This window comes from Vidua macroura, chromosome 1 (genome assembly GCF_024509145.1).
Source record: "Vidua macroura isolate BioBank_ID:100142 chromosome 1, ASM2450914v1, whole genome shotgun sequence".
In the NCBI taxonomy this organism is placed as follows: Eukaryota; Metazoa; Chordata; class Aves; order Passeriformes; family Viduidae; genus Vidua; species Vidua macroura.
Genome location: NC_071571.1, coordinates 127,662,206 through 127,688,663, shown reverse-complemented (window position 1 = coordinate 127,688,663; position 26,458 = coordinate 127,662,206). Strand labels below are relative to the sequence as shown.

Here is a 26,458-nt window from a genome sequence, read left to right as displayed (position 1 = left end):
GTTTCCTGCTTTGACAAGACTCTGATTTACAACTTTATAAAAGAAACAGTAATCACTTAAATACCTTATTGTCCAGTTTCCTTGCTTCTAATTCCAATACAACCACCCTGTTATCCTTTACTTCTTCTGCTGTAATCTAGGTAGGTAAACAAAATACTTATTTTTTATCCAGGAACTACGCAGTTTTCTCATATTCACAGCGTTCCTACGACATGTCCATTAAAAAAGCCCCCATGTTTTCTCACAAACGAAGCATTAAAAAATGAAGGGGGGGGGAGGGGTGAGGAGGGGGGGAGGGGTGAGGAGGGGGGGAGGAACAATTTGATTTGACATTGTGATTCCATTCCATCTATTTACCATAAACGATGGCACTGACAAAGAAATGCCCTGAACAGCAGCCCATTGGATGTCCTAATAATGTATGCAATGGGACTTATAATACAGAAGGTGGGCTACTATTGAATGACAAAGATAGATTAGTGGATGAAAAAAATATGCTTTATAGCACTATAGAATAGACTCACTGCCAGTAACTAAAGCCACTAACTAAAAATAAAACCCAGAAACAATTAAGGATGAACTCTGAAGACATTTATTTCTTAACTCTCTTACCGTAATGCTTCCTCTTCCAGCAGGTTTGCCATTTTTAAGTACTAATGGTTTTGTTAGAGTCCTGCTAGAAACTATCTGCCAAGACAAAATTTGAGTATCAAGCATTATTAACACAACTTAATAGATTTTCAAAGGAATTAAATTAGTTAGTGAGGTATTTCTTTTTAGTAATTTTCCTTTTTTGTGAAGATGACAGCATTACATTTACTTACCATAATCTTCTATAAATAAATAGGTAATATTTTATTCACTTAAAAATTCTAAAACACACATGCAGATGAACATATGCAGAGCTTCAGGAGTAGTAAGAATTGAAATGTTTTCTAGTAACATGGCATGCATTCATGGACAAAGATAATACCTTAGGTTCCAATTTCAAATTGTTCTTTAAGTTTTCCATACGTACCTTTAAAATGCATGCAAAGCATATTTCATAAATGGATTCAGCAAACAGATTTATAAACACAATGTCTGTCACTCAAAAAAATCATCAGCCTTCCCCCGAACAGTTTCCAGCTGATTTTATTTTACCCTGTTCAGGCAATGCTTCCTCAGAAGTTTGTCTACTCCTTCTTTACCTTAAGAATGAATTATTAATTTTTAATTGACACTGAATTTCAGGTCACAATGTCTCTTTAAGTGCATTATAAGGATTAAGACACAGGGCAGGAAAAATCCCAAGACAGCTCTTCTGAGAAGTGCCTTTGAAGGATCTACTCAAAAGAACGAGTTAAAAAGAAGCTGCTCAATTGTGATGGCATCAATAGCGGAATATGAGTGGAAAATAGAAGTAAATCTACAGCTGGCAGAGCTAGGATCATTGCTTGCATTGAGTGAAAAGCAGATTACAAGGATAACATGGCCCTTGTGAGCACTCATACATTGTTCTACACTGATTCTCTTTTTTGGGAGTATAAAAATAGGAATTTGAATATTAGAGTAAATAAATAGCAATTACTACAACTTTGTGCTCATTGACAGCCCATTTACTTTTAGATAGCAATCCAACAGTCACCATTCTAGAGCACATTTCAGGGCATCATCTCAAGACCTTTTGTAAATAAAATGCATATACACTGAACTGAGGCTTGAAAAAACAAATGAAGAGCATCCTATTCAACTTAAGAGTACTCCAACTACACAAGAACATAGTGATAAATTCAAGGTAAAAGTGGCTAATGATTTTCAGTAACTTAATTCTAAGGGAAATCATCTGCCTACTTACCTGTCCCAGCGTACATTCTAATTCTCCTAAGAAGTCATCATCACTCAGATCATAGGTTTTGTTATCAATGTCATATATTCCAAACTTAAGTTTCTGAACAAGCTCAAAATAATAATCAATTAAGAATTTCTTGGCAAACCTTGGGTTCAAGGAATTCTTAACTCTTTCTGTGCGATCAACCTGCAATTAGAAAGTTACCACTTTATCCAGTATTTCACAAGCTAAACAAGCAAGCAAATCAAATACCCTATTATTAAATATACTCAAAAGTTCTAAAAGTACAAAGGAGCATCTTCCTATAAACCTTTCATCAAACATAAGTTATATTACAAAATATTATATTATATTATATTATATTATATTATATTATATTATATTATATTATATTATATTATATTATATTATATTATATTATATTATATTATATTATATTATATTATATATACACACTATATTTAAAAACCCACTGCTCTAAGCTAGGGATACTTTACCAATTTTTCATCACTCCCTCTAAGATGGGACCTATTCCTGCACAGGGAAGACTAACATAAAATTCTGTATTGTCAAATCCAGGATAAGACCCTAGTTTTGCAGTACTGTATTTATAAAAGCACATTTAAGCACTTAGAAGGCTTCTTCTGTTGGTCCACACATGGCTGGGGAACAGTGCTAAAAATCAGACACTTGTAAGTATTTAATAGCAAATGATTATTAATGTGCTGCCCATGTAACTATTTGTTGTGGTTTGACATAGCTTGGTTTTTAATTAAAGGAAAAATCCAAACCCACTACACTATTAGAGATATAATCTAACAAAAACCATTCAAAAATGCTGGTACAAAATTAAAATATTTTAATGAACCCATATGCTGTAGTGTTTTAAAAGGTCCAACAATTCAGAATTTTTTTTAGCAGATTTGTGAGAAGCATCAGGCTGTACCTCATACCACTGCTGACCACTTGTGTTCTGGAGAAGCACACACAGAGGGTCTGACTTGGAACCCACATCTTTATCCAAAAGATTGGTGCAGGCAATAGTCAGCTCCACCTTTGTCACACACTGTGCTGCCATTTGTTACACTGGAAAGCAGCAACAGAAATCATCATTAAAATGGACTAAAAAGCAAACAACAGGATTGTCACAATGCATTAACTCTTTAACTGATCACAAAAAGTGTTAGCTTGTCAAAAGTGATGATTTGAGGTTACAAATGCAAATTTTACAATTTCTGATGTACCAACATTATAGCATTATTACTGCCACACTCTTGTTTTTTCCACACAGGTATAAAAATTAATTTCAAAATCTGCACATAAAAAAACAAGATCAGGTTTCTGAGAACGCCTGAGGAACCAAATGAAAAATGGGATATACCTCAAAGAAGGTACAACAGTTTGAATTGCTAACAATAAAACTTCACAAGCTTTAAATGAAATCCAAAAGCCCATATGAATGCCAGTATCCATGAACACATTGTATTATATACTCCTCTACCAAACCTTTGTAACAAAATGCTGAAACCATAACCATGACAGAATTGGAAAAGCCATTTGAGCAGGTAACAGGTTGTCTTGCTTTAGTAAACATGAAAAAAAACCCTACAAATTTTAATAATAAGGATAAACACTTTGAAGCCAAGTAATAACTGAGAAATTGGGGAAACTGTTCTTTCTGAAGATCTATTAAAAAAAAAAAAGAATAACTGAAAGCATCTTTACATTTTCTCTTTAAGTACCTCCATCATTGTCCACTGGACAATGTCCACTAAGACCAGCAGATATCACAAACCTACAGAAACAACTTGGTTATCAGTTATGAATCCCACACTGGCATAACATGTATTTGCAAGCCCAAGTAGGTCTGAGCACCAGATTATTTATATTTATATATATATATATATATAAAATCTCCATAATTATACACTTTAAGGATAGAGTTGATAATTTCCAACAACTCTTAGGGAAGAAAACCTCTACAGTACAATTTTCCTTGACTCAAAGACTAAAACCTCCAAATCTTTCCACAAGCAGCCTAACCTGGAAGCTCCCAAGCCTCTTTAGTTTCAAGTTTGCCTGCTCTCCAGTGAACCCACAGTCTAGACTAAGTATCCTTCTGGATTAATTCATCTTAAAAGTGCGTGAGACACCAAAGACAACAAGGCAGAAGGAAAGGCATCTGCTTCTATCTGGTCAACTCACTAGCAACATATGCATTCATACTTGAATATGAAACTATACTTAACCCAACCCAGCTCTCTTCCTTTCACTGTATTCATAAGATTTTTCATGAAAAAAAATGATCTTTTAGAGGCAAAAAGGGAAAGGAACGTGGAAAAGACAAAGAACAAACTGAAAATAGGAGAAAGAAAATGTTGTGGGGTCTGAGGGAATTTTCCTCGGGCTTCTTGTATTCCACTAGGGCACAATTCACATGTTGTCTCATCTTCATTTTGCTATCTCAGTGATGAACCTTTTGTAGACTGAAGTACATATAAATTATCTGTAAAAGAAACACTCAAACATCCATGCACATATTTTACAAAGCATGTCAGATTCATAGAAATCCTCATGCACTTCCCAAACACCTAAATGTGATTTCTTCTTTGAGTAACCTTTTGTTCCCATGACTTTCATAAAGTTTAATTCATTGTCCTTGAGGGGAAAACAGTGAAGGTCTAGGTACTAAAATAGTTTTTAAACCAGTGGTTTTTAGGCTTAGAAACCGTACCTCTTAAAAGCAGTCTGCCCCTTTTTTCCTGATTCTCTTTTTATACAGGTATTTTCCATTCCCTATTGCTTTCCTGGCTGCCAGGCCAAGCTCATTAACAGTCAGTGCCTTTCCCACAGAATCCAGTGCAGACCAGTACATGATTTCTTAATGACAGTTTTCATAAAAACAACTCTGCTGACAAAATGATGCTCTAACTCCCACTGATACTGCAACAGCAAGTAGAAAGGGTTTGCATGAAACTCAACAGAATTTAAATTTGAATTGAGATGCATTTTCAAACCAGTCAAAATTTTCTTGCTTCAACTTATCTAAAACTCCTCATTATTAAGAGTCCTTGAAAGCACCCATTTCTTTCTTTAAGGTAGTATTTCCAAAATCACTGCTAAATGGATAGGATCGAGTGGTCAGCTTTTTCCTCTTTGTGTGTGTACTCACACTTCTTGTGCATCTCAAGTACTTTCTCACATGAACACATCAATTCTGTTACTTCCTCTCCTCCTCCATGTCACCAACTCTCCCACTAGGCATCTATTGCAGGAAAAGAGCAGATTAAGAAAGAGGTGCTGTGCAAAAAGCATCCTTTAGCATAGAGAAGGGAAGAATAAAAAGGTTGACTCCCTTCCCTGAAATGCAAATGCTCATTTGAGATGCAACAACTGTGTCCATATCAGATAAAAGACAACTTATTACAAGAACATGCATTTATTTAAGTGGAGGACACTCAAAATGCAGATAAAGAGCAAAACTTCAAATCACAAGACAGCCCTTTAATCTTTAACGTTTCCAATTTTGAAAAATCCAAGATGAAAAATAATGCATAGCATTTTTCTAAGAAGTTTTGAGACTATTAGGAATCTGTATTTCTATAATAGGTTGAAGAGGTCTATAATACTAATACATTTCCAGAAATAATTTTGCTATTTTACTCAAAAAAATATGTTTCTCCATAAAACTGATACATTTTACTGCAAATAGTTATACTGATTTTCAGTAACATTTTAAACGTTAAAAGTTAGTAAAATACTTATTAGCAAGAAAAAGTTATGTCTTATTAACCCAAAGCAGTACTTAAGGTAGTGAACCTTAGTAAAAAAACAAGAGATACCTCTCTTACTACATTGCACACCTTACAGAATTTGCAGAGGGCACACATGCTTCACATGTGTGAAGTCAGGAGTCTTTCTAACAGCACTATCTGCTAGGGTTCTGCTCATGCTGCACAAAATCCTCCTCATCCCAAATGCATGAAAGGAATAATTATGCCAGATCCACCCAATTCTCCTCACGTCTCAAAGCTGAAAAGTTAGCTTTTCAATTAGCTGAAAAGTTCCCAAGGTTTGAGAGGTGGATGGTAGGGTTTCTAAAGATGATAAACATCCTCAAGGATCAGTCACTGCCAGGTAAACAAGCAACCTCTTCTTGAGGACTTGATGTAATAGAGTCTGGCAAACTGCCATATTTTCAGGATGGTGAAACTAAATTATGCATTCACTAGTGCATTACCTCTTGAAATTCTACAACACACACATGACTGGATTACTTAAACATTTGGAATTCTGGAATAACTTAACATGGACGATTTATATTGTTCAGGCTATGGCAGGATAAGCCTCGACTGCCAGTAAGTTACAACACATAACAAGAGATTTAGTTGTTTAATTAGTTAGTGTTATTAAAATAGCTGTGCTCCACATTGATCATATTTAATTAAAACCTTTGCTTTTCTCAAGCTATCAACCTGCCCTCCATGTAGGTTACCATAAAGGGAGGCAAAGCACATCAGAATGTGTGTAGGTGATAGCTCTGTCATCCTTTTTATTGAAATAGCTTTTATAATGGCAGAAGCCAGGCTTTAAAAAGTATATCTGCACAGGAAAAGACTGAAAATTACTATATATACCGTACATCTGAATTGCAGTGATATACAGTCATAAGGGATCCTCTCCCATGTCTTGGCTGCTCAAGAGCATGATTAGGTCAACTAAGAATATGTCAAGTCTTTCTGCTTGAGCTGTAATTATCAAAGCAAAAATCTATGTCAAGGACTGGTCTTGTCTTGCAGTTTTAAAGATCAGAATGTTCTTTGAACTCCAGTGATGATCCTAATGGAGATAAGTGGTAGACATCAAACAACTGAGTCATGGTCTGTTTTCCAAGAGAAACTGCAAACATGGCATTCTACCTGGAAAGGAACAGATCTATTATCAGAATGATCTAACAGTGCAGTTGGGAATTGCTAGACTGTAGCAATTCTTTCTGTGCTGCAATGTCAGAGGACAGTATTGGCTTGACCAGATAACCTTGCAGAGCATTACAATGACACATTCCCATGTATAGGTGCATCCAGTCTCATAAGCAGAAATACCCAACTTAAAGACAGAAAGACTTAATGAAGTGGGTTTGGCATCACTGTCTTTAGTCACAAGTCTCAAATCTGTTCTGATGGAAATTATTGCTGTCATTGAACATTTCCTAGCTCCTGTGAACTGCTAATGGCAATAGACCAAAAATCCGTCATTTCTAGATATCTCAGGGCCCAAATTAACACAGAACAGACACAAGAAACTTGCAAATAAAGTCTATTTCTGATCAGCTAATCTTCTTGCCATAATGCTATACCAAAGCTTTTTATGTCAGCTGTGTGCCAGACTGAAAAAAGCAGAAAATGCCATATCTGCTGCAAGAATCTGACAATGAAATTAGGACAAATGGATCCTCCTTCTCACTGATAGGGCTAGTAGCAACACAATTGCTAGTTATCTTGGGCTACAAGCATATAAATATATATATTTTAAATCTCAAAGTAACCCTTCAGTTCTCAAGGAAACAGACCACTTCACAGGAAACAAACATTTCATACAAGGTTACAAAAGCTAAGACTGTTTCACAACCTAATTTCATCACAATTGAAAAAAATCCCCAAAAAATAGCTTCTCTAAAAATCCTACCTCCAAATGAAAGTTCTGACTCCTCTTTTCAGTTTGTTTACACACAATACAGCTGGAAAACTTGTCCAGCTGATGTGCTGACAAGCTAAGTACCAGAAACAGCTTGAGTCATTCTGTATTTGAAGAATCACACAAAATCTTGAGTGTAAGCTTTATTTTCTTCTAGTACTGAGTACTATTACCCCTACTTCCTGAGTGATAGCTGTATCTATTTTGGAGGGTAGGAAGGCTCTGCAGAGGGGTCAGGCTGGATCAGTGGGCCAAGGCCAGTTGTATGCGGTTCACTAATGCCAAGTACTGCATCCTGCACTTGGGTCACAATAACCACCACAGGCTTGGGAATGACTGGCTGAAAATCTGATGAGTGGAAAAGGACTTGGGAGTGCTGGTTAACAGCTGGCTGAACGTGAGCCAATGTGTGTGTCCAGATGGCCAAGAAGTCCAAAATTATCCTGGCTTGTAGCAAAACAAGAGTGGCCAGCAGGACAAGGGCTGTGATTGTCCCACTGCACTGGGCGCTGGTGAAGCCAGACCTCAAATCCTGTGTCCACTTCTGGCCTCCTCATTTCAGGAAGAACATTGAGGTGCTGGAGCATGTTCAGAGAAGGGCAACAGAGCTGGTGAAAGGTCCAAAGAATAAGTCATATGTTGAATGGCTCAGGCAGCTGGGGGTGTTAAGCCTGGAGAAAAGGAGGCTCAAGGATGACCTTACTGCTCTGTACAACTCTCTGAAAGGAGGCTGCAGCCAGGTGGGGCTTGGCCTCATCCCAAGTAACAACTGACAGGACAAGAGAACATAACCTCAATCTGTGCCAGGGGAGGTTCAGTTTGGACATCAGGCAGAATTTCTTCATAGAAAGTGTTGATAAGCATTGGAATGGAACGCCCAGTGAGGTGGTGGTGTCACCACCCTCAGAGTTGTTCAAGAAGCATCATATTGTGGCACTTAGTGCTATTGTCTAGTTCACAAGATGATGATAGGTCAGATGTTGGACTTGATGATCTTGGACATCTTATTCAACCTAAATCACTCCATGATTCTCATATTCAATATTTAGCATGCAGGAAGGAATTAGAGCATTCTGAACTAAACAAGTAAGATTCATTTGATAAAACCCTAATGACTACACCACTCATTTTACTGGGGCTTACATCAATCAAAAACACAAGCTAATATTTAATACATCTGAAGTATATGCATGCATGAGATTGGAAGCACAGTTTTCTGTATGGGAAATGAATCATCTATTTATACAAGCTTTATGACACTCTGTTGGATTGGTAGCACACTGGTATAACAAGTCAGACAAGTATTTGCAGGTTGTTTCCATATATAAAAATCTATCAGTAAGTTACATTGCCAAAGAACAAGTTAAGAATTCTATTTTATTTTTTAATCCACTGCAATGAAAATATTAATTTAACTTCTAGGAAACCTGCTCACAAAATTACTTCAAAACAGTTATTTCTAAATATCTTTGTGCTGGTCTTTTTTCAATCCTGTATATATGTGTTTGCCCTTTAGGCACATCTTTAATGCTTAGTTCTTCCCAGCATCTTCCTCACATAAAAGTATTTTAGATGATGTTTCAAGTGAACTAAACTATAAAAGGTAATATTGTGCCTTGAACAAGAAAATTAAGAAATACAGATCTCCTGACTTCAAAATTCAATTATTTTAAGCATACAGCAACAAATCAGAGGAACACGTGCCCCTTGCATATATGTTTATATGCTTTATCAGAATATCTTTATACCAATTATTTAATGTAAAACCATCTATCAACAATGCAATGTGAATAGTATCTTAAACTGTGTGTTCCTCATTGCAATTGCTCCGTGTAGAGCCACTGACTGATTGTCTAATTGTCTACATAATTAACATTACCCATAAAGAAAGAAAAAACTTTTATCTCACTAAAACTTGCAGTACTTTACTGCAGAAACAAGATGCAGGTGAGCACATGCTTTAAATTCTTTCTACAGTTTTTTTCCAAGGGATGTTCTGCCTCTTCACTGTTACAAATACTAGTTCTTAAAAATGAGTTACAGTAACCTACCGTAGAGAGCTGCCTCAGGGCCTCTCAGCAAAAGGCTAAAGCTTCAATCAACAGTAGCACTAAAATGTGAAAGGAAAGGAAATTAAAACCAAGAATTGTTATTCCCACAGATCAATCAAATTAAGAAGTTTGAGCATCTACAGTTCCTCTTAAAATAAATAACCTGTCCAACAGTTTTAAGCGTCCATGACAGCAGCACTGTAAGATTACTCCAGGGTAATCCCTTATAAGAAAATAATATATACTAAATATTATAAAAGTCCAACAAGAAAAGCCCTTTAAAATTTTAAGAACGTAGACTCAATTACTGGTTTTGTCCTATTCATTAAATTATTCTTTTTTTTCAATAAGGTGACAGTGGATTACAGTAAGTAGATCAAAATCAGTAGCCCCCAATGTTGTTTATGCTCTAACTAACCTGTGCATCCTTACACAGCTAAAGGATGATAAAGAAAAGTCCATTAAATCAATATTCCACAGTGTTCCAGCACATCTCAGTATAAACACTAACATTTTGAAACCAACAATCACAAAATTGCACTTTACTGTAGCTCAGAGGTATTTCAAACCTTCCTGTATGCAAACCAAGAGCTCTACAGTCAGCTGCCCTTCAGCTCTGTATCACAGCAGCTACTTGCACTCAGCATTCCCTGTGCCTGGGAGGCATCATTCATTCTCTGCACATCCACAGGCAGGAGCTCCTAAGACAGGCACACAGTAATCATGCTAATTCCTGGAACCATCAGATAATTGCACATATGCTAATTACCTGCATGAGGAATTTTTAAAAACCCTTCTGGGCAGGGGAAGTACCAGAAGCAAATTGCCACAACTAGAACTAATTCAGATGCCTCCTAACTGGGCATTTGATAAAGCACTGAATGAAAGTGCACTTGATCCATCTGCAAGATGGAACGGATCTAAAGGATATAGTCTTCCTTCAAGCAGAGAACAAAGTATGATTCAAATCAGTAAAGACTATTCTTTAAACAGAAGCTTTGATCCAGCAACCAGGCCCCTAAAATTCCTCTGTTCATAAATCCTTCAGACACTTAATAATGCCCTTTCAAAATGTCTGAGCAAAAGCATCTCATCTAAAGCAATATTAAAGATAAACCAAATAAATCAAATAGAATCAGAGTTGATGGAAAAGACCTATAAGATTGTAAAAAAAACACAACACAATTCTACTTCCTGCCTACTTGCTTGCACAAGCCATACCACACCTTCAAATGTAATGCTAGGAGGGGCCAGTATTAATCTTTGCCTAACTGATCTATGAACAGAAACAATATTCTTGGGTTTAACAGGAACTAATATCTACAAATACTAAGTTGATCATATATTATTTATGTTGGAAGAGCATCCTGACTTTCACAGGAAAATAAACAGGAAGGAATAGAAGGTATCTTACTCCCTAACTCTGTCCCTGAAGGTATTTCATTTAGGAAAACATATAACGACAGCATTTGTTCCTAAAAAAATTAAATTCCATCCCAGATATGTGTACAGTTGAGATTTTAGTTTTATTACCCCTAACACTATGGCTTCCCCTTAGCATTCAATTCTGGAGAAAAATTTAGCATAAAACAAGACTGTACGAACACTGTGGTAACAACTCTGCTACTTTGGATTTCTGGATGACATTTAATAATAGCTTAGTTATTCAGCCTACCAGAAATAGCTTTTTGCTTTTGTTACCTGAACTGAAATTAGTCTAACAGTCACCTCCAATGAATCTGTATAGTTTAATTTTAAGACATTTAGCATAAACATACTTGTTGCAAAAACACTGCATTCTTCATAACACCACAACAGATAAACAAAAGGACCTCTGCCTCTTACTCCTTTAACATCTTTCCTACTTTTTTTTCCTTCAAATATTCTGCATGCACTTCAAAACATCTTTCTTCTGTGAGTACACACATATAAAGTTAAAATTTAAAGCTCAGGCTGAAGAAAAAAAAATAGCTGGGATTAAGTTTGACTGTATTTACTTTTACTAAACAAACTTTTTGCACCACCAAAGAAATATCTTTAACTCGAACCTTCAGGGACATAACCCTCCAGGAAAATAAATGTAAGTGTTGAAGGCAGAGCAATACATACTACTTTGAGGATACTTAATGTACTTTGAAGACAGGAGTATGTAAGCGAAAGTGAAGAAGTTTCACATTTTAAAACTTTTCCCTAGTGGAAGAGTAAGTTATGACAACATTAACATTACCTAAGATTTGTCTCGTATATATTATGTAATTAGAGTGAAGAAAGAAAACAACCACCCACTCACTCAACCAGCAGCTCAGAAAGAACAGCATGCGGTTTTCAGGAACGATGCTGACTCTCGAAAGCCTCCTCTCCCAGAGGTAAGGGCGCTTCTCAGAGTGGCGTTTACACCGCCACAGAGATGGGCACTACGGACTCAAACCTTCAGGTCTACAGCTTTAACTTCACCGAATCCCACTACCTTCGGGACGGCGGATGGGGCACCGATTCCTCGATTCCCGCAGCAGCCGCAGCTGGCAGCGCGTCCGCGTCCCCCCGCAGGCAGCGGGGCCGCATCTAGGAAGGGCTAGGAGAGCAGCCGCCCGGAGCCCTGCCCTGCCACCCCAGCCCCGCACAGGTCCCACTGGACGACACAGAAGGGCCAGGAGCTCAAACCCCGCAGGACACGGCGGCCCCTGCGGCACGGCCGAGCCGCACCCTCACCTGCAGCGCGGCGCCTCCGGACCCCCGACCCGCGGCGGCCACACCCGCGCCGCCCGACACGCCCCGCCCCGGGGCGCAGGCGCAGAGCTGCCATGCGCGCCCCCCAGCCCCGGCCAGGCCAGGCCAGGCGGCCGCTCGGGCCCGGCTCGGGGCGCGGCCGAGCAATGTCCGGCCCGAGGCACGGCGGGCTGCCCGCTCGGCCGGGCAGCCCTTGCCCTTGCGTGCACCCGAGCCCGGGCAGGGCCGCGGGGCGGAGCGGCTCCTCCGCAGGCGGGGGGCGGTGCCGGCGGCGGCGATGGCGGCGGTCATGGCGGTGCTGGCGGGGCCCTTCCGCCGCGGCCCTGCCCGCCTGGGGACAGCGCTCCGGCGAGAGGCGACGGGCTGCCCCTGCGGCCGGGGGCGGTCGGGGACTCAGGTAGCCAGGGTGCCGCTCGCTGCGGGGAGCGCGGCCTCTTCCAGGGGCTACTTGGAATGCTCTGCCCGGGGGGGTTGGAGAGGTGTTTAAGGGAAAACTGGATGTGGCGCTTAGTGCCGTGCTGTGTTTGACGTGCTGGGGTTCGGCCGTAGGTTGGACTGGGTGATCTCAGAGGCCTCTTCCCTCCTAATTCACGCCGACTCTCACGGAGTGTGGCCGGGGCTCGCCTCTGCGGAGCCACCCCGCCCGCATGAGGGAGGTGGGTGGAGGCTCCGGCACCGCGGGGCGTAGCGAAGGTCTGGCTTGTTTGTGCGAAAACAGCCCTGGGCTCGTTTGAGCAGTACGCATTTGATCTTTCCTTCAAACCTTGTGTTTGCTCCGTACTTACGGTTTATGTCCAGTCTAGTGCTCTGTTCGCGTTTTCAGGTGTAATCGTGAGCTTCTGCTGAATGTACTTCAAATACTCGCTTGATGAAGTAGCGTTTTGTCTTACAAGGATTTTTTAACGCTTTAAAGTCTTGTTTTTGCTCAGAATCTGAAATGTAATATACAGACAAGAAAAACCTTTTTAAACTCGGAGTGATAATGTTCATTAATACCTATCTTATGATCCTACACAGGTGCTTAGAAAAAGCCTTCAGAGAGGAGTTGTGCTTTCAACAGGGTCCTTTTTGGTTTATGAAGCTCACAAGCTGATTTCTGGCTTTGCTGAGGTTCATGCAAGCTTCAAAGGTAATATTTTCAAATTTTGAAGTATTTTGCTTGTTCCGATGTGAAACTTAAAATTTTTAGTACCAGAATTATAGAGGGAAATGGTGTAATGTTTTGATTTTTTCCATTAGGACTGCATGCAGTGTCATTTCGTGATAGGATGCTTTTGAATTGGTTATGGGTGGTGTGGTTGCACTTCAACAAGTGATTATTTCAGATATGACTGAAAGCACATTAGTAGCTCATCCTGTCAGGGCTAGAACGCATGCACAAGGTGTATAATAATTAATTTGTTGCCCAATCTTTAATTAACTTATTAAAAAGATATGGGTCTGTTAGGAATGCAGACCAAAACTTAATCTATTTCTAGAAATTTTAGCTAGTTCAGGTTTTCAGTATAAGCACTCTGTGATTTCTGTTTAATCTAGTTGAGCAACACCAAGATAGGGCTTCATATAAAATTGAGAAATGTCTTCTATTTCTGTAACACTAAAAAGCGGGAAGCAAAGCCTTGCTTTACCTACTAAAAAACAATTTAACAAGTGGTAAAATGTTTTTTTGTATCCTTTGAGTAAGACCAGTCGCACTGTGGGAAGGACAGTAACAATATCTTAAAAGGGGATATTGTTGCAGAACTTGTCTGTCTACATAAGGAATGTCAGAGTAAGCCTGACTGAAAGAACGAGCCTAAACTGGATGCATGTTCACTGTGTAGTTGAGGTAGTAGCCAGTTCAGGTAACCTGTTTCTCTGTGTCTTAAAAAGAGGAAGATCTTAGATGTTTATGCAGATAGAAATAAAAATTCAGATAATAAATTTTTGAATGGATAAGGAGCTGTTTCATGTGCAGAAGGAGTATCAGTGAGTAGATTTGAAATAGCTACTCTACACAATTAAGAAATAATAATAATGAGGAATAAAGAATTCATCATTTCTCATGAGGAACATAAATAACACTGCTTAGTTGGTCTTTTCAGTACTCCCACATGAATCTGACATTTACATTGCCAAGAAAAGTAATGCTAATGGGCTTTCTATACAAGACATATAATAAATATGGTGAAAACAAGGGCAAAGTAGAAATACCTGAAAAATACTCTAAAGTAATAAAAGTGCAATAATTTGCATAAAACACCTTGTGGGAAATGCATTCAGAAGTCTTGAGTTCTGCGCATTTGGTCATTAGATATGTTAGTAGCGTTCAGGTCAGCAAGCAAAGATAACTTTAGTGAAAATCATACTGAAGATGTACCATGATGCTCTTTTTGGACACTAAAATTCAAAGTCCATGTAGACCATTATCTTATCTTTGAAAGGGTTGAAAGAAGATCTTTAGAGACAGAAAGGTTAAAAATTATCCAGAATGCATTGATTTATATTCTAGTGTCTTTTTAAGCTGAAGAGGAGGCTTTTGTATTCAGTAGCCTTCAATGTTTTGCTTTCTCTGTAAAGAAAACTATGCTGACTTTAAATGTGGCTTCCATATTTGGTAGGCAACCAAAGAGACAATAAGCATAATTAAAAGGTCTGTAAAAAATTAGACAAGGCTTTTGACTTAAAAGATATTTTTTCAATGCTTTAATGTTGGCAGAAGAGTAAACTTGAAGTTTGTTCTTCTCCTGTACAGTTATATATGTCAACAAAATTACATCTGCTTCCCTTTGGGGATTTTTCCATCTAATTCTATCTTTTTTCATGCTATAATCCTCTCTAGTGTGGTGTTTGATAGTTCTGTTTCCTGTATGCTGTTGCAAGTACTATATTTATTCATATATTATTATATTCATCCAGTTGTGGAAATTATATTCCCCACCACTATTGTGTTTCAGAGTATTTTCTAGAAAAAGAAAGCATCATAAAAATAATGGTACTTAGTTCATAAATCGATACTCTAGAAAGCCAATTCTGATTTTCAAAATTATTTTTGCTATTAATATCTTGAACATACAGGAGTTTTGGTAAATGAATTGTATTTTTTGGGTTGTATTTGGGAAAAACCTAAGGATTTCAGTCAGAAAACCTTTAAGCAACGTTTTGTTTTGGCATGTGAGTAAATAATGGAACCCACTCAAACTGCAGTTATGTTCTGGCAAAACTGTGGAACCATATTGAGAATGAAGGATATTTTTAAGAGTTGAGATTTTTTTCATTGTTATTGTAAGATTTAAATTCTCTACATATACTAATGAAGGGGTTTTGTTACTCTTAACTCCCTACTGTACTTGCTCTCCTCATCCATTTTCCATACATTTTCCATACATTTTTTTCTTTGCTGCCATTTTCACAAGTTAAAAAGTAACTTTTTTCTAGTAGTGTGATGCACTGAGAAAGACATCTTGGGATCTTAAATCTGTCCAGCAGCCAAAGCTGTCTTGCTGAAAGCTGTTGTAGTCTCACTGGAGAGGCACTGACTGTCATCCTCATTGTGCATTGTACATGTTGCTTAATCAATCCTGCTGTGCTTCTAAGTTTGAAATGATGGCCTAAAAATGAGCTAGCAATTTCAGCTAGGTTGTCTTGCTCTAAAATGTTTTGATGATAATGTCTTAATTAATTATCAGTTGTTCTTCTGTTTCCACAATTTTAATTCCTTCATAAGTGGAAGATGTGATAGAACAAGCAGACTACCTGTATGGGAGTGGAGAAACTGAGAAGCTGTATCGGTTGCTGGTTCAGCATAAAAACAGGTACTTCATTGCCTTGAGACGTTACTGTGGCTTCTTTTCTGTGCTCTTCTGTATCAGTTTTTCAACTAATATTCTTATTGTGGAATGCTAGAGAACCTGTTTTTTACCCTTATGTAAGTAGGAAATAAGGACTTGTGATCTTTTTCCTTCTAATGGAAAATGAATGAAGAAAGAACTGATAGTTGTAGAAGGTGAGGGTTAACTCTCAAGTTCTTCAGTCATGGTTGTTTATTTTATTACTATAAGAATCCCTAAGAATACACTGCAAAATTCTGAAAGACTCCAAAGTCTCTATTAAATTAGTAAGCCAGAGATAGTTATCTAAAGTATAACAAACTGTAAGCAATGTTCCAAAGCGGTGTGTTAACAAAATAAAACTTAAGATCCATAAGCTTGGACTGTAACCTACAATACACCATTTGTAAAGTGATATAAATAAATACATAAATATACAGGTTTATGTGCTGGTGGTATTGCTAATCTGTGGTTTTTTTCACTGTTCTTCTAGGAAGAATTTAATAATTTAAGTACAATTAGAGGGAAAAAAAAACCCCACATAATAATTTAAGTATTCCAAGTAAACATCAGTACAAGTTAGCGGAGTGCTGGAAGAAATACCATCTAGTCAAGAAGAGAGTAGCCCTCCTTTTCTTTCTGGTGTTTTGAGTGGTACCATTGGGGTTTCCTCTATGAGGAAACAAAAACCTTTCCTGCAAATGTTTGCTTTGCAGACCAGAATGGCAGAACAAAGGTATCATCAGACATTATATAATAGTGGGCTTTCATTTGCTGTTTGTTACCTTGGAATTGTACGTAGCATAGCATGACAGATGATTCACTGTTGTCCTGTCACCCACTTGAGATACACTTTAAAAGACTCCTATTTTGCTTTGTTTCCCTGATTGCTTTAAAACATCAGTGTTTCTGTTCCTAACCAGCGATGATGCAGAGTTGTTATGGCGGCTGGCACGGTCATCACGGGATCTGGCTCAGCTTGGTAGTACTTCTGCAGAGGAGAAGAAACAACTGACATACGACTCCCTTGAGTATGCAAAAAAGGCACTTGAAAAAAATGAATCAAATTTTGCAGCACACAAGGTGAGCCATGCAAAATAACTGAAATCTTGTTTGTTGATTTCTACTTACAGAAAACAAATGTCATTGTGCTGTTTTAGGAAACTTCAGCATAATTTAACTTTTGAGTTGAGAATGAATGAGACTTCTAATTCTTCCTAATGTTTTTGGAAGGTCTGAGTTCAGACTTTTCCAGGTAAACTTCCTCTAGGGAAGCAGAAACATTCAGTGTGTGCAGGACCATGGAAAGAAGTGACTGATCAGGGTGATAACAGCTGATGTAATCAGCTCCTCCTGCCCCGATGTAACATTAAAAATGTTGTATGTCCCACATTCAGCATGCCTTTTATGGGCTCTGTAGAGCTTCACTGGAAAAATTTCAGGCCCTGGCTGCATTCTGCCCCTTTTTTTTTTCTTTTTTTTTTTTTATTTTTGTGCTGCTTTTCTCACAGGCAAAGAGGTAGCATAATGTAAATCACTTGCCTTGGGTCAGGAGAGGACATTGATTCCCTTTACACATGCAGACCAGCAGCTTGCTCTGATGTTAATTGAGCTGTTCACAACAAATACTTACTGTTTGTGGTGGTGGCAGCTGTTCTAGTTGCAAGTTTTTTAAAATGTACTATTAATACAGTGCTGTACTAAATGTTTTTATTTTTGTTATTTGAATTACAGTGGTATGGAATTTGCCTCAGTGATGTTGGAGACTATGAAGGAATCAAAACTAAAATTGGAAATGCTATTATCATCAAAGAGCATTTCCAGGTAATGCAGTTTTTTGCATATGACAAGATTAATGTATCCAGTATGTAGATTGTGTGACAGCTGATAACTAATTTTTGGTGAAATATTGAAAGCATACTTCTGTTCAGACTTCCTAGTAGCACTTTGTTTTACTGTGACATATGCTCCAGAAATGCCCCAGAAACAAGGAGTACAAATTCTCTCCTGCAGTAAACTAAGTCAATTTAGAAGGGAGTCTTGAAATAGCTAAAGTGCTTTAGACACCTCTTAGGACTAGATCAGTTGTAACTGTGATATTGAGAAATGGCAGTGTGGCTGTCCTTTTAACTGTGGATTATGTAACAGTAAAGGACAAATACTGGAGAAGATAAAGAACTACTTATTTTATATCACCAGAGATTATATCAAAATCTGAATATGCCAAGTCTCAAATGCAACTTTTAATAACCTACTAAAGAGATGTGCTTAGATATCTGTCAGTGTCATCAGATTTTTGGAGTTGAGCTGATTTAAGTTGTGCACTGAATAAATAGTGTGTTGCCTTGAAATTCTACACACCACAATCTGGTTTAATTAATAGTATGATAACAAGTCTATTTTTAAATGTATTTTAATCCATGTGTCAGAACAACTTCTTTACATATCGTGTTGTTTTTTTCTCCCCGCACCAGAGAGCCATTGAACTGAATCCAAAAGATGCTACAACAATTCATCTTATAGGGATTTGGTAAGATGTATTTTCAAACTAAAGTTAGCACATGGCACAGAAAAATGCAAGAGTATAAAATAACTTGGATGAATTACAGAACTGCTTGGAATAATTTAGAATGTACTTGTAATTGATGCAAGCATGAAAACATATTGAACAGATATAGGATGTCATGCCTTGAAAAAGTCTAGCTATTAATTATTATGCAGTTGAAAAAGATGAAAAATAATTGTTCATTTAATTTATTTGGATGGCACTATTAAAAACTCCTTTTGTGGATGTTAAGTTTGCTTCATAGAATCCATAGTGGGCATCAGTGATTAGCAAGTAGTAGCTCATTTTCTTCTGGAGTATGAATGGAGTCAAAACTCTGCACTGACTTTACAATGAATTTCAGTGATGGCTGCAACTTAATACAATCCCTGAAAAGCTATCAAAAATTAGATGTATTCCTAAAATATTTCTGTTACTATCTGTCAGGATACAGTATTTTAATAATTTAATATTTAATAATATTAAATAAAGGGAGCTTAAAAATGCATATGTATTAGCCAAAAATCATTGAAATTGAATTTACTGCTCAGTGGAAATGATACTAAGAATTACTGTTACATAGCAGGCAAATGGACTGGAAATAGAACTTACCATACTAACCAGGGTATTCTATGCAACTGGTGTGATGGAAAGCAATATCATTTATGTGTTAGTGAGAGATTACAGACAGCACTTTTGGTTATTTGTCTGAAAAAGACCAAAGGTGTTAGTTACATGGTTTTACCGGAGATCTCTATTGTAAGATTGAGAGATTGAAAATAAAGAAAGGCAATGTATTTTCAGCTTAAAAAAATACTAAAACCCACAGTCAATTGTTTGTTTTTTGTTTGTTTTTTTTTTTTTTTTTGGATCCTAAGTATCAAAGAAAATAATAATCTACTGCTCCAGAGTTTTTTACTAGTTTAGAAACTTCAGCATCCACCATTCATTCCCACATGATCTAACAATTGCAATAGTCCAGAGTTTTAAGCAGAATATATTCTACCAACTGACTAAACCTCAAAGTCCATTTTGAGATAGGAAGCTTGTCCTGGAAATCACTTCAGACATTGTTTCCAAGGAAAATTAGAAAAGACGATGAGAAATATTAGATTAATACTGCTTTTGGCTCTAAAATATTCCCATGTTGTATATTTAAATGTGCTCATTACTGAATTCCAGAGCCATCTTGATCTGAAACTGGCATTTAGTATCAGCCAGTTATCTTTGCTCTTTCTAATCTGTCCTGGACTGAATCTCTTTCTGATAAGGCATATCTAATGACAGAATTTCAACTCTGGCTGTGTATTCCATGTCTTGCCTGGCTCTCCTCCAAACATTTACAGTTACTAATTTTTCATGTCCTCTAGAATGCTCTATTTTACACAGTGAATAACAACTGTAATCTCGTTGTAGGAGGCTGCTAAAGTGACTATCATTGTTTAATGTTTGCACCCAGAATGTTCTGTGCACTTGAAATGCTTCAATAAAAATGTTTAATCCTTCCAGCACCAATAAGATAGGTGACTGATTGATTATCTGTATTATTTAGTAGATAGAAAACCAGCATAGCTTGTCTTAGCCTAGAGCACAGTGGTTTGATTCTTGAATTTATTTTCATTCTTATAGATCAGAGTCTCAGGAATGTACTGCAGATCTACTTTATATTAATAATTGAGAAAAGCAAAGTAGTGTTGAGGTAAGGCAATGACATTACTCAGTTATGTTGCTCTTGCAAATTCATTAGAACAAAATACACATAAATCATTAAAATAATTCCAGCTCAAAATCTGTCTCATGCTTAGTAATTGTCCCAGTTTTAGCTAATGTAGTTAGTTCCCAGTAAAACACACACCAAAACTTCTTTAGCAGCAGCTTCAGACATCTTGCTATTTTCATTTACAGGTGTAAGAACATGCTTATAAAACTTGCAGTGTGTCTGCAGTTTTGACTCTTGGAATCAACAATTAGGACATCCAGTTTTTATGTCCAACAACAATTCTGAGACTGTTGCTCAAAAAGAAGAGAAATGTGAAATGTAGATCTAAATGTTGATTTTTCCTTCAGGTGTTACTCTTTTGCTGAGATGCCATGGTACCAAAGAAAAATAGCTGCAACGCTGTTTGCCACACCACCAACATCCACATTTCAAGAGGTACAGTATGAAAGTATTTCACAGATTGTTATTCCCCCCACAAAGTTGATGGTACACTTTTTACTTATTTTCCTGACAAAGCTGACCTCTGATTATGGAATAAGTATGGAGTTGTGTGTTTACAACTGTCAATAATAAAATGAGAACATGAGAATGAGAGGTATCTAAAAACATAAAAATCTCTGATTTTCTTCAGCTGTAGGACACACAGAATAGTGTAAATTATTTTTGTAGTTTTTGCATGAGAAAATAATAAACTATATGTAACTCAGCTTGTACTTACTCTTGTGCTCTGTTGCAGATAACTGTCTGTACTAGTCCAGTGCTGATTTATATGGTGGTGTTATGCCATATACTTATTTGCTAGTTAATAGAATTTGTCCCCTTATATTAAATGCAAAAAGCAACAGCTCACTTTATTACTTAAGATGAATAAATATCCTTTAATTCTCTGGCCACGTATGGTGTGGGTGTTTTTCAGTTGAAAGTATTTTTGTTCCTCTTTTCTATGAAGATTCCTGCTGTCATACACCCTAAAACATACTATCCAGATGTTTATCCTTTAAAACAGTGTGTCTAAAACTGTGTGTGTCTAAACCAGTGTGCATCTTATTTAAGCACTTGTATAGAAGCTTGACAATTAAATTGATAATAGAAAAGTTTGGTGCAGCTGTTTTAATCTTTGTTTAGAGCAACCAATAACTGTTTTGTTCTCTTAAAGTGGCGGGGGGCAGGCTGCTTGCTGTTACACAGAAAGCAATTTAAGAGCTGTTTGAAAAAGAAATAAAACTCTTAAATGGAATGTCAAGCTTGTAAGTTTTGCTGAAAAACCACTCTCAGAAGAATACAAAGTGTCAGCCAGGGTTTCATATATACTGCCAGAATGATGCCAGTCCCAACATTCAGTTCTGTAGCACTTAAACTCGCAGAAGAAGCAAACTTGTACTGGTACGATTTCTGCAGTTGCAGTACAAAATCTGATTTGTAGATACATCCATACTTTCAAGTTCTGTGAGAGCTTTTTCCCTCCCCCTACTCCATTAAGAAAATGTAGGGATGGACTGAAATTGCGTATGTGCTGGATGGGAAACTTACTGAAAATGTGTAGATATCATAGATGTTTATCCTTATGTAAGAGGCTACTAGCTGGTGCTCTGTGGGAGTCAGTTCTCTCTCAAATATTTATTAATGACCCAAATCATAAGATTTGGTTCATCTATTAAATATATACATGAGAAACGGATGGGAAAAACTGCAAATGTGCTGGATAGTACAAACAAAATTTATCTTGACAGGTTTAATTGGAAAAACACAATCCAGTTCGGTAGGAACAAATAGGAGGTTCTACACTTACAGAAAAAGTGGTAGGGGGATAGTTGGGTAAGTAGTAGCTCTTTTGAGATTATGTCAAATCTAATAGTACATCAGTAGCATGCTGAATTAATAAAAATAAGATCAGGGACAGGAACACCTTCTTCAGGTATGTGCATAAGACTTTAGTTTGACTATTGTGTTGAGTTTATTCTCCATTTTAAAGAAAACAACTTTGTCTTTTACAGGCTCTTCGTTACTTCCACATGGCAGAAGAAGGTAAGACTTGTGGCTTGTTTTGACTGAAAAATATCTTTTAGGATTGAAGACTTCCAGTAAACCTCTAGCTTACCTTAGTAACTGTAGCCACCAAACCCAAAACAGTAGCATGTGATCAGCTGATAAATGTAGTGTGCCAGTCAGTGCACTGGGCTGTTACATTGGAACATTTTATCAGAGATACTTAAAAGTATCTTACACACTTACTAAAGTATATTACACACCTAGTATACATCACTTACAGTGTAATGTGAAGATTTTTTCAGAGTAATACTAAAGTGAAATTTGTACCTTCCTGAGAATAAAGTACTCTTCCCTAAGGAATTCAACAGGAGTGCAGGGAGGCAGAAGAAATTTAAAAAGGGAATTCTGTGTTACTTTTTCAGAATTTTTCTTAGAGTTCAAAAGTCCTCTGTATTCTAAATAGAAAACAGAAAATGCAGACTTTTTATTATTTCAGAAGGTATTATGCCGATCGGACAGTTAAACTGTACACATGATATAAAATAAAATATGAACATGTTATTTTACCAGGAGTGAAGCCATAAGCAAAACTCACTATCTGAAAGATAAAAGAAGAGAGTGTTCTGTGAAAGATTTGTACATAGTTAAATTATTGAAGATTAGAGGAAAGGCTCATAGTATGTCTTCCCGACTGACAAGTAATGCAGCTGTGAACTGGAACAGTGACCTTCATCTCAATATTTGCCTCCAAAACACCTCCATATGTTTTGAAACCTGACCTTAAATCCAGCAGTAGAGAAAGCCTGTGCTATAAGTATGAACAGCAGGCAAGATTAGTCTTTAATAATGAATTTGCTTTATAAAAGCAAGGTTTAAATCTCTCTTTAAAAAATGTTCACTGTGGATACAAATAATTTTGCTTTGTTCTGTGCAGCAAAAATTAACCTGGTATCTGTATGTGCCAGAAAATATGCCCTATTTCCTCTTGCCTATACCTCCTAAGCTGGTTGCATTGCCTGTTGTACCTACTAGGTCCAGAAAAGCCCAAAACCTGCAAAGCAAAGCTGTTATGCATTAAGCTCACTGCTTTGCTCTTTGTGAGGAATCTAGTGTCATTTAGTTTGTAGTATGTTTAGTATTAACTAGCAAGCTGATAACTAATATAATTGTTTATGAGACAAAAATCTAGCAAGTGAAAGTCCAAAGCCAAACTATGTTTTCTGAAACAAGTATCAAAGTATAGTATGCTGCTAATTCTCATCTAAAGCTTTTCTCCTGTCTCTATGCAGCTGATCCAAATTTCTACAGCAAAAATTTGCTCTTTTTGGGGAAAACATACTTGAAGTTAAACAATAAGAAGATGGCTCTTCTGTGGTTAAGCAAAGCAAAGGAGTATCCTGCACAGACAGAGGAGGACAAACAGGTAGGAAGCTGAGAACTGTAATTGTACAATCATATATCATATCCAACATGTATGATATCGTGGCAGTGGAATGTTTTATAAAATTAACTCAGGACAACTTGTAGTTCAGCACCTTTAATTCAGAATCACATCAACACCAAAAAATTCTAGTATGTTACTAGCCATCTCTGAAAATAATGGTTGGAAATACTCTATTTTATTCATAGCAGAGACCTGTTACCCTTTCTTCTTCATGGTAGTTCATACAGCTAACAACGACCCAGCCTTAGGTGTGTTTCTGAAGTTCACATAGGCACCTGCACTAGCCTGTTTCTATGTGAACACAGAATCACCTTTCATATGCCTGAAATGGGTAAGATAGGAATTACATTTTGGAATAGGTCACAATCATGTGAACATAAGGAAGAAAAAACACCAGATGTACTAAACCTTAACACTGCAGTCCTTTCCAGGCCCCTAGGGAGAGATTCAGATGATCTGAATAAGACAAATTAAGGTAATGTATCTTCAACAGCAAATCTCCAGTGCTAAATGTCATGAGTCACTTAATTACCCTTTGAAACTGTGCAGAAAGATTTTGGTTTGGAGGGTAGTCATCTACTTCCTACCTGAACATTCAAAGTACTTCCAAGAGAGTACTTCCATTCGACTTGTTCATACCAGATAATGCATTCAGTATAAACCAAAGCAATTGCAGTTACTTATCAAAAACAATCCTGTTAGCATCAGGATTAACAAAGCCTCATTTCCATTTGATTTTTTATGGTTGATTGAGCTCTATTTCATTTAGCATTAAGCTGCAGTTGAGATGCACATTCTGAATGTCCATACAACACTCTGAATGTCCAAAGTAAGAAATACTTTGGTAGGATTTTGCATTTCATACCTCAGAAAAAACACTACCAAGACTGTTTCAGAATCCCTCTGTAGATTTGCTAGTAAGCCTCAGACTGTTTCTTCCAAAAGTGAGTTCCTTTAGTAACATCTTTCAGTGGAAATACAAGTATTACATTCCTTCAGTGCCTTGCACAATGTTTAGGAATTTAATAGCCTAAAGGAGTAGTGGTCTCAGGTGTGTAAGAAATTGGTCAATTCTTCTGAAAGTTACTAGTAGCCAGAGGGACACATGAAAACAGATCACAAAACCTTGTCTTTCTTTACGAACCATTCAAAAAGTATAGTCAGGAATTTTGTGCAATAGCCAAGTTGTTAAACCACTGATTTGCTTCAGCTATTTCTGGCCTTCTGGTACAGACATCTATTTCTTAATCTCTTAGAGGAGTGCAGAGCTGCTGAACTGAGAAAGATGGCATTCTCTCTGTTCTCTGTTTGAATGTGTAAAATGCAAAATTCATTGGGAACTAGACTTGATAGTCCACTATGAAGGAAACTGGCCTGTGCAAAGACATTTGAATTCTTGTCTCAGCATAACTAGGTTTTCTGAACATTTGTTCCTGCAGATACTCAGAGGTATCTGGCTTACACTGTCTGCATGGCTTGCTGTCATGACCATTGTTGGGTTGGAGGTTTTTTTATGGTTTGAGGAGGGACGAGAGGGTGTTGAGATTTTTTTGGTGTTCAGTTTGTTGTTAGGGGGTGTTTTAATATGAATGTTAGAGACCATATTCAAATTTTACTAGGTTTTAACCAGAAACCTTAGGCAAACAGAGCCTCAGAAATGATCTGACTTCGTAGTCGCTGTCTGGAGTGTTGAAAAGCCTAGGTTGGTTGGGTATGGTCAGAGGTAGGACAACTTCCTGCATGCTACTACTGGACTGCAGCAAATCAAGAACTAGTATCTGTATTCAACACAAATAAACTTCATTTATAGTAAGTGAATAAGTGTAGTAAGTGAATGACACTGAAGACACTGGCTTAAGTGATTTATTCTGATTCATATTTCAAGTATTGAGCATCTTAAACTACAGAAGAAAAATGACTTGTCCTAGGACCGTTCTGAATTTACACAGCTGCAGGGAAATGTTTGGGTGCTTGTGAGGGAAGTTTTGCTAGAAGAGTCTGTAATTACCTGGGTCTGTTATGTTACATTTATTTCTTTCAGGTACAGAAAGAGGCTTTGGAGCTGCTTAATTCTATGTAAGAAGAAACAAGATAATGGGAATTCAGTGCCTCAGGTGTGATCAGCATAGGAAAAAGGCCCCAAATACTACTTTGGTTTATTGAAGCTGTTACTAAAAGTACACTCAGACCTTGTATCTGCCTTTCATTTCTATTAAAATCTGAACTGGAAGATCTGTTTCATTATCTGATCCTGTCTGTTCATTTACATGGGAGTGAAGGGGGCTTTATTCATAAGCAGGGTCTATAGTTAGACAGAAAAGGCTGGGAGAGTGATAGCCTGGGTTTTTAATTAAGTTTTTTACAGTTCTAAACTACAAGTTATTAATGAGGAATAATGAGAAATGTGACTAGCATATGTTTAAAGAAAAGAGGGATGGGGTCATGACAGAATTATAATCCTGCAGTTTTTTTTACAGTGTTTTCCTGTGAGATTCAGTGGCCTTCAAGAGTAATGCTCCTACAGATTTATCATTAAGGCTGCACCATCTTAATTCCAATAGTCTTAAATGCTAGTGGTTTGACTTTGCAGAAAGTGTTGTGGTTTAAAATAAAAAATTAAGGAAAAAAGAACAAGAAGGGAACATAAT

At 37.3% G+C, this 26,458-nt stretch overlaps 2 protein-coding genes across 11 annotated transcripts in view; one reads left to right on the top strand and one right to left on the bottom strand.

Annotated features, from left to right (window-relative positions):
* CPNE3 (copine 3) overlaps positions 1–13,126 on the bottom strand; it is a 28,577-nt gene extending 15,451 nt beyond the window's left edge. Inside the window, exons 1-8 of one of the 9 annotated variants that reach the window (XM_053982195.1) lie at positions 12,286–12,408; positions 9,577–9,635; positions 6,474–6,750; positions 5,004–5,096; positions 2,778–2,917; positions 1,838–2,017; positions 613–687; positions 65–136 (exon numbers count right to left, since the gene is read on the bottom strand). In XM_053982195.1, coding sequence (XP_053838170.1) covers positions 65–136; positions 613–687; positions 1,838–2,017; positions 2,778–2,909 — 459 coding nt within the window. In that variant the 5' untranslated portion in view covers positions 2,910–2,917; positions 5,004–5,096; positions 6,474–6,750; positions 9,577–9,635; positions 12,286–12,408. Of the gene's footprint in view, positions 1–64; positions 137–612; positions 688–1,837; positions 2,018–2,777; positions 2,918–5,003; positions 5,097–6,473; positions 6,751–9,576; positions 9,636–11,862; positions 12,023–12,043; positions 12,124–12,285; positions 12,409–13,088 lie in introns of those variants that run through there. The other 8 variants (XM_053982220.1, XM_053982176.1, XM_053982204.1 and 5 more) reach the window with 8 other exon arrangements.
* Positions 12,539–26,051, top strand: RMDN1 (regulator of microtubule dynamics 1). 2 transcript variants are annotated; one of them, XM_053982263.1, is made up of 10 exons: positions 12,539–12,700; positions 13,321–13,432; positions 16,010–16,097; positions 17,036–17,195; positions 17,847–17,936; positions 18,587–18,642; positions 20,725–20,812; positions 22,372–22,402; positions 23,656–23,789; positions 25,852–26,051. In XM_053982263.1, exons 1-10 carry the CDS (start codon positions 12,581–12,583, stop codon positions 25,888–25,890), a joined length of 918 nt encoding a protein of 305 aa, XP_053838238.1. In that variant the 5' UTR covers positions 12,539–12,580; the 3' UTR covers positions 25,891–26,051. The 2 variants fall into 2 exon arrangements, with proteins under 2 accessions (XP_053838238.1, XP_053838244.1); XM_053982269.1 differs by lacking the exon at positions 12,539–12,700 and adding an exon at positions 13,050–13,126.
* The last annotated feature ends 407 nt before the right edge of the window (positions 26,052–26,458 follow it).

What these genes read in the sequence shown, in the direction of transcription:
- RMDN1 (XM_053982263.1), top strand. Translation starts at nt 12,581, where the DNA reads ATGGCGGCGGTCATGGCGGTGCTGGCGGGGCCCTTCCGCCGCGGCCCT. An exon ending in GGGGGCGGTCGGGGACTCAG is followed by an intron (nt 12,701 to 13,320) that starts GTAGCCAGGGTG and finishes GATCCTACACAG; the next exon opens with GTGCTTAGAAAAAGCCTTCA. An exon ending in CTTCCACATGGCAGAAGAAG is followed by an intron (nt 22,403 to 23,655) that starts GTAAGACTTGTG and finishes GTCTCTATGCAG; the next exon opens with CTGATCCAAATTTCTACAGC.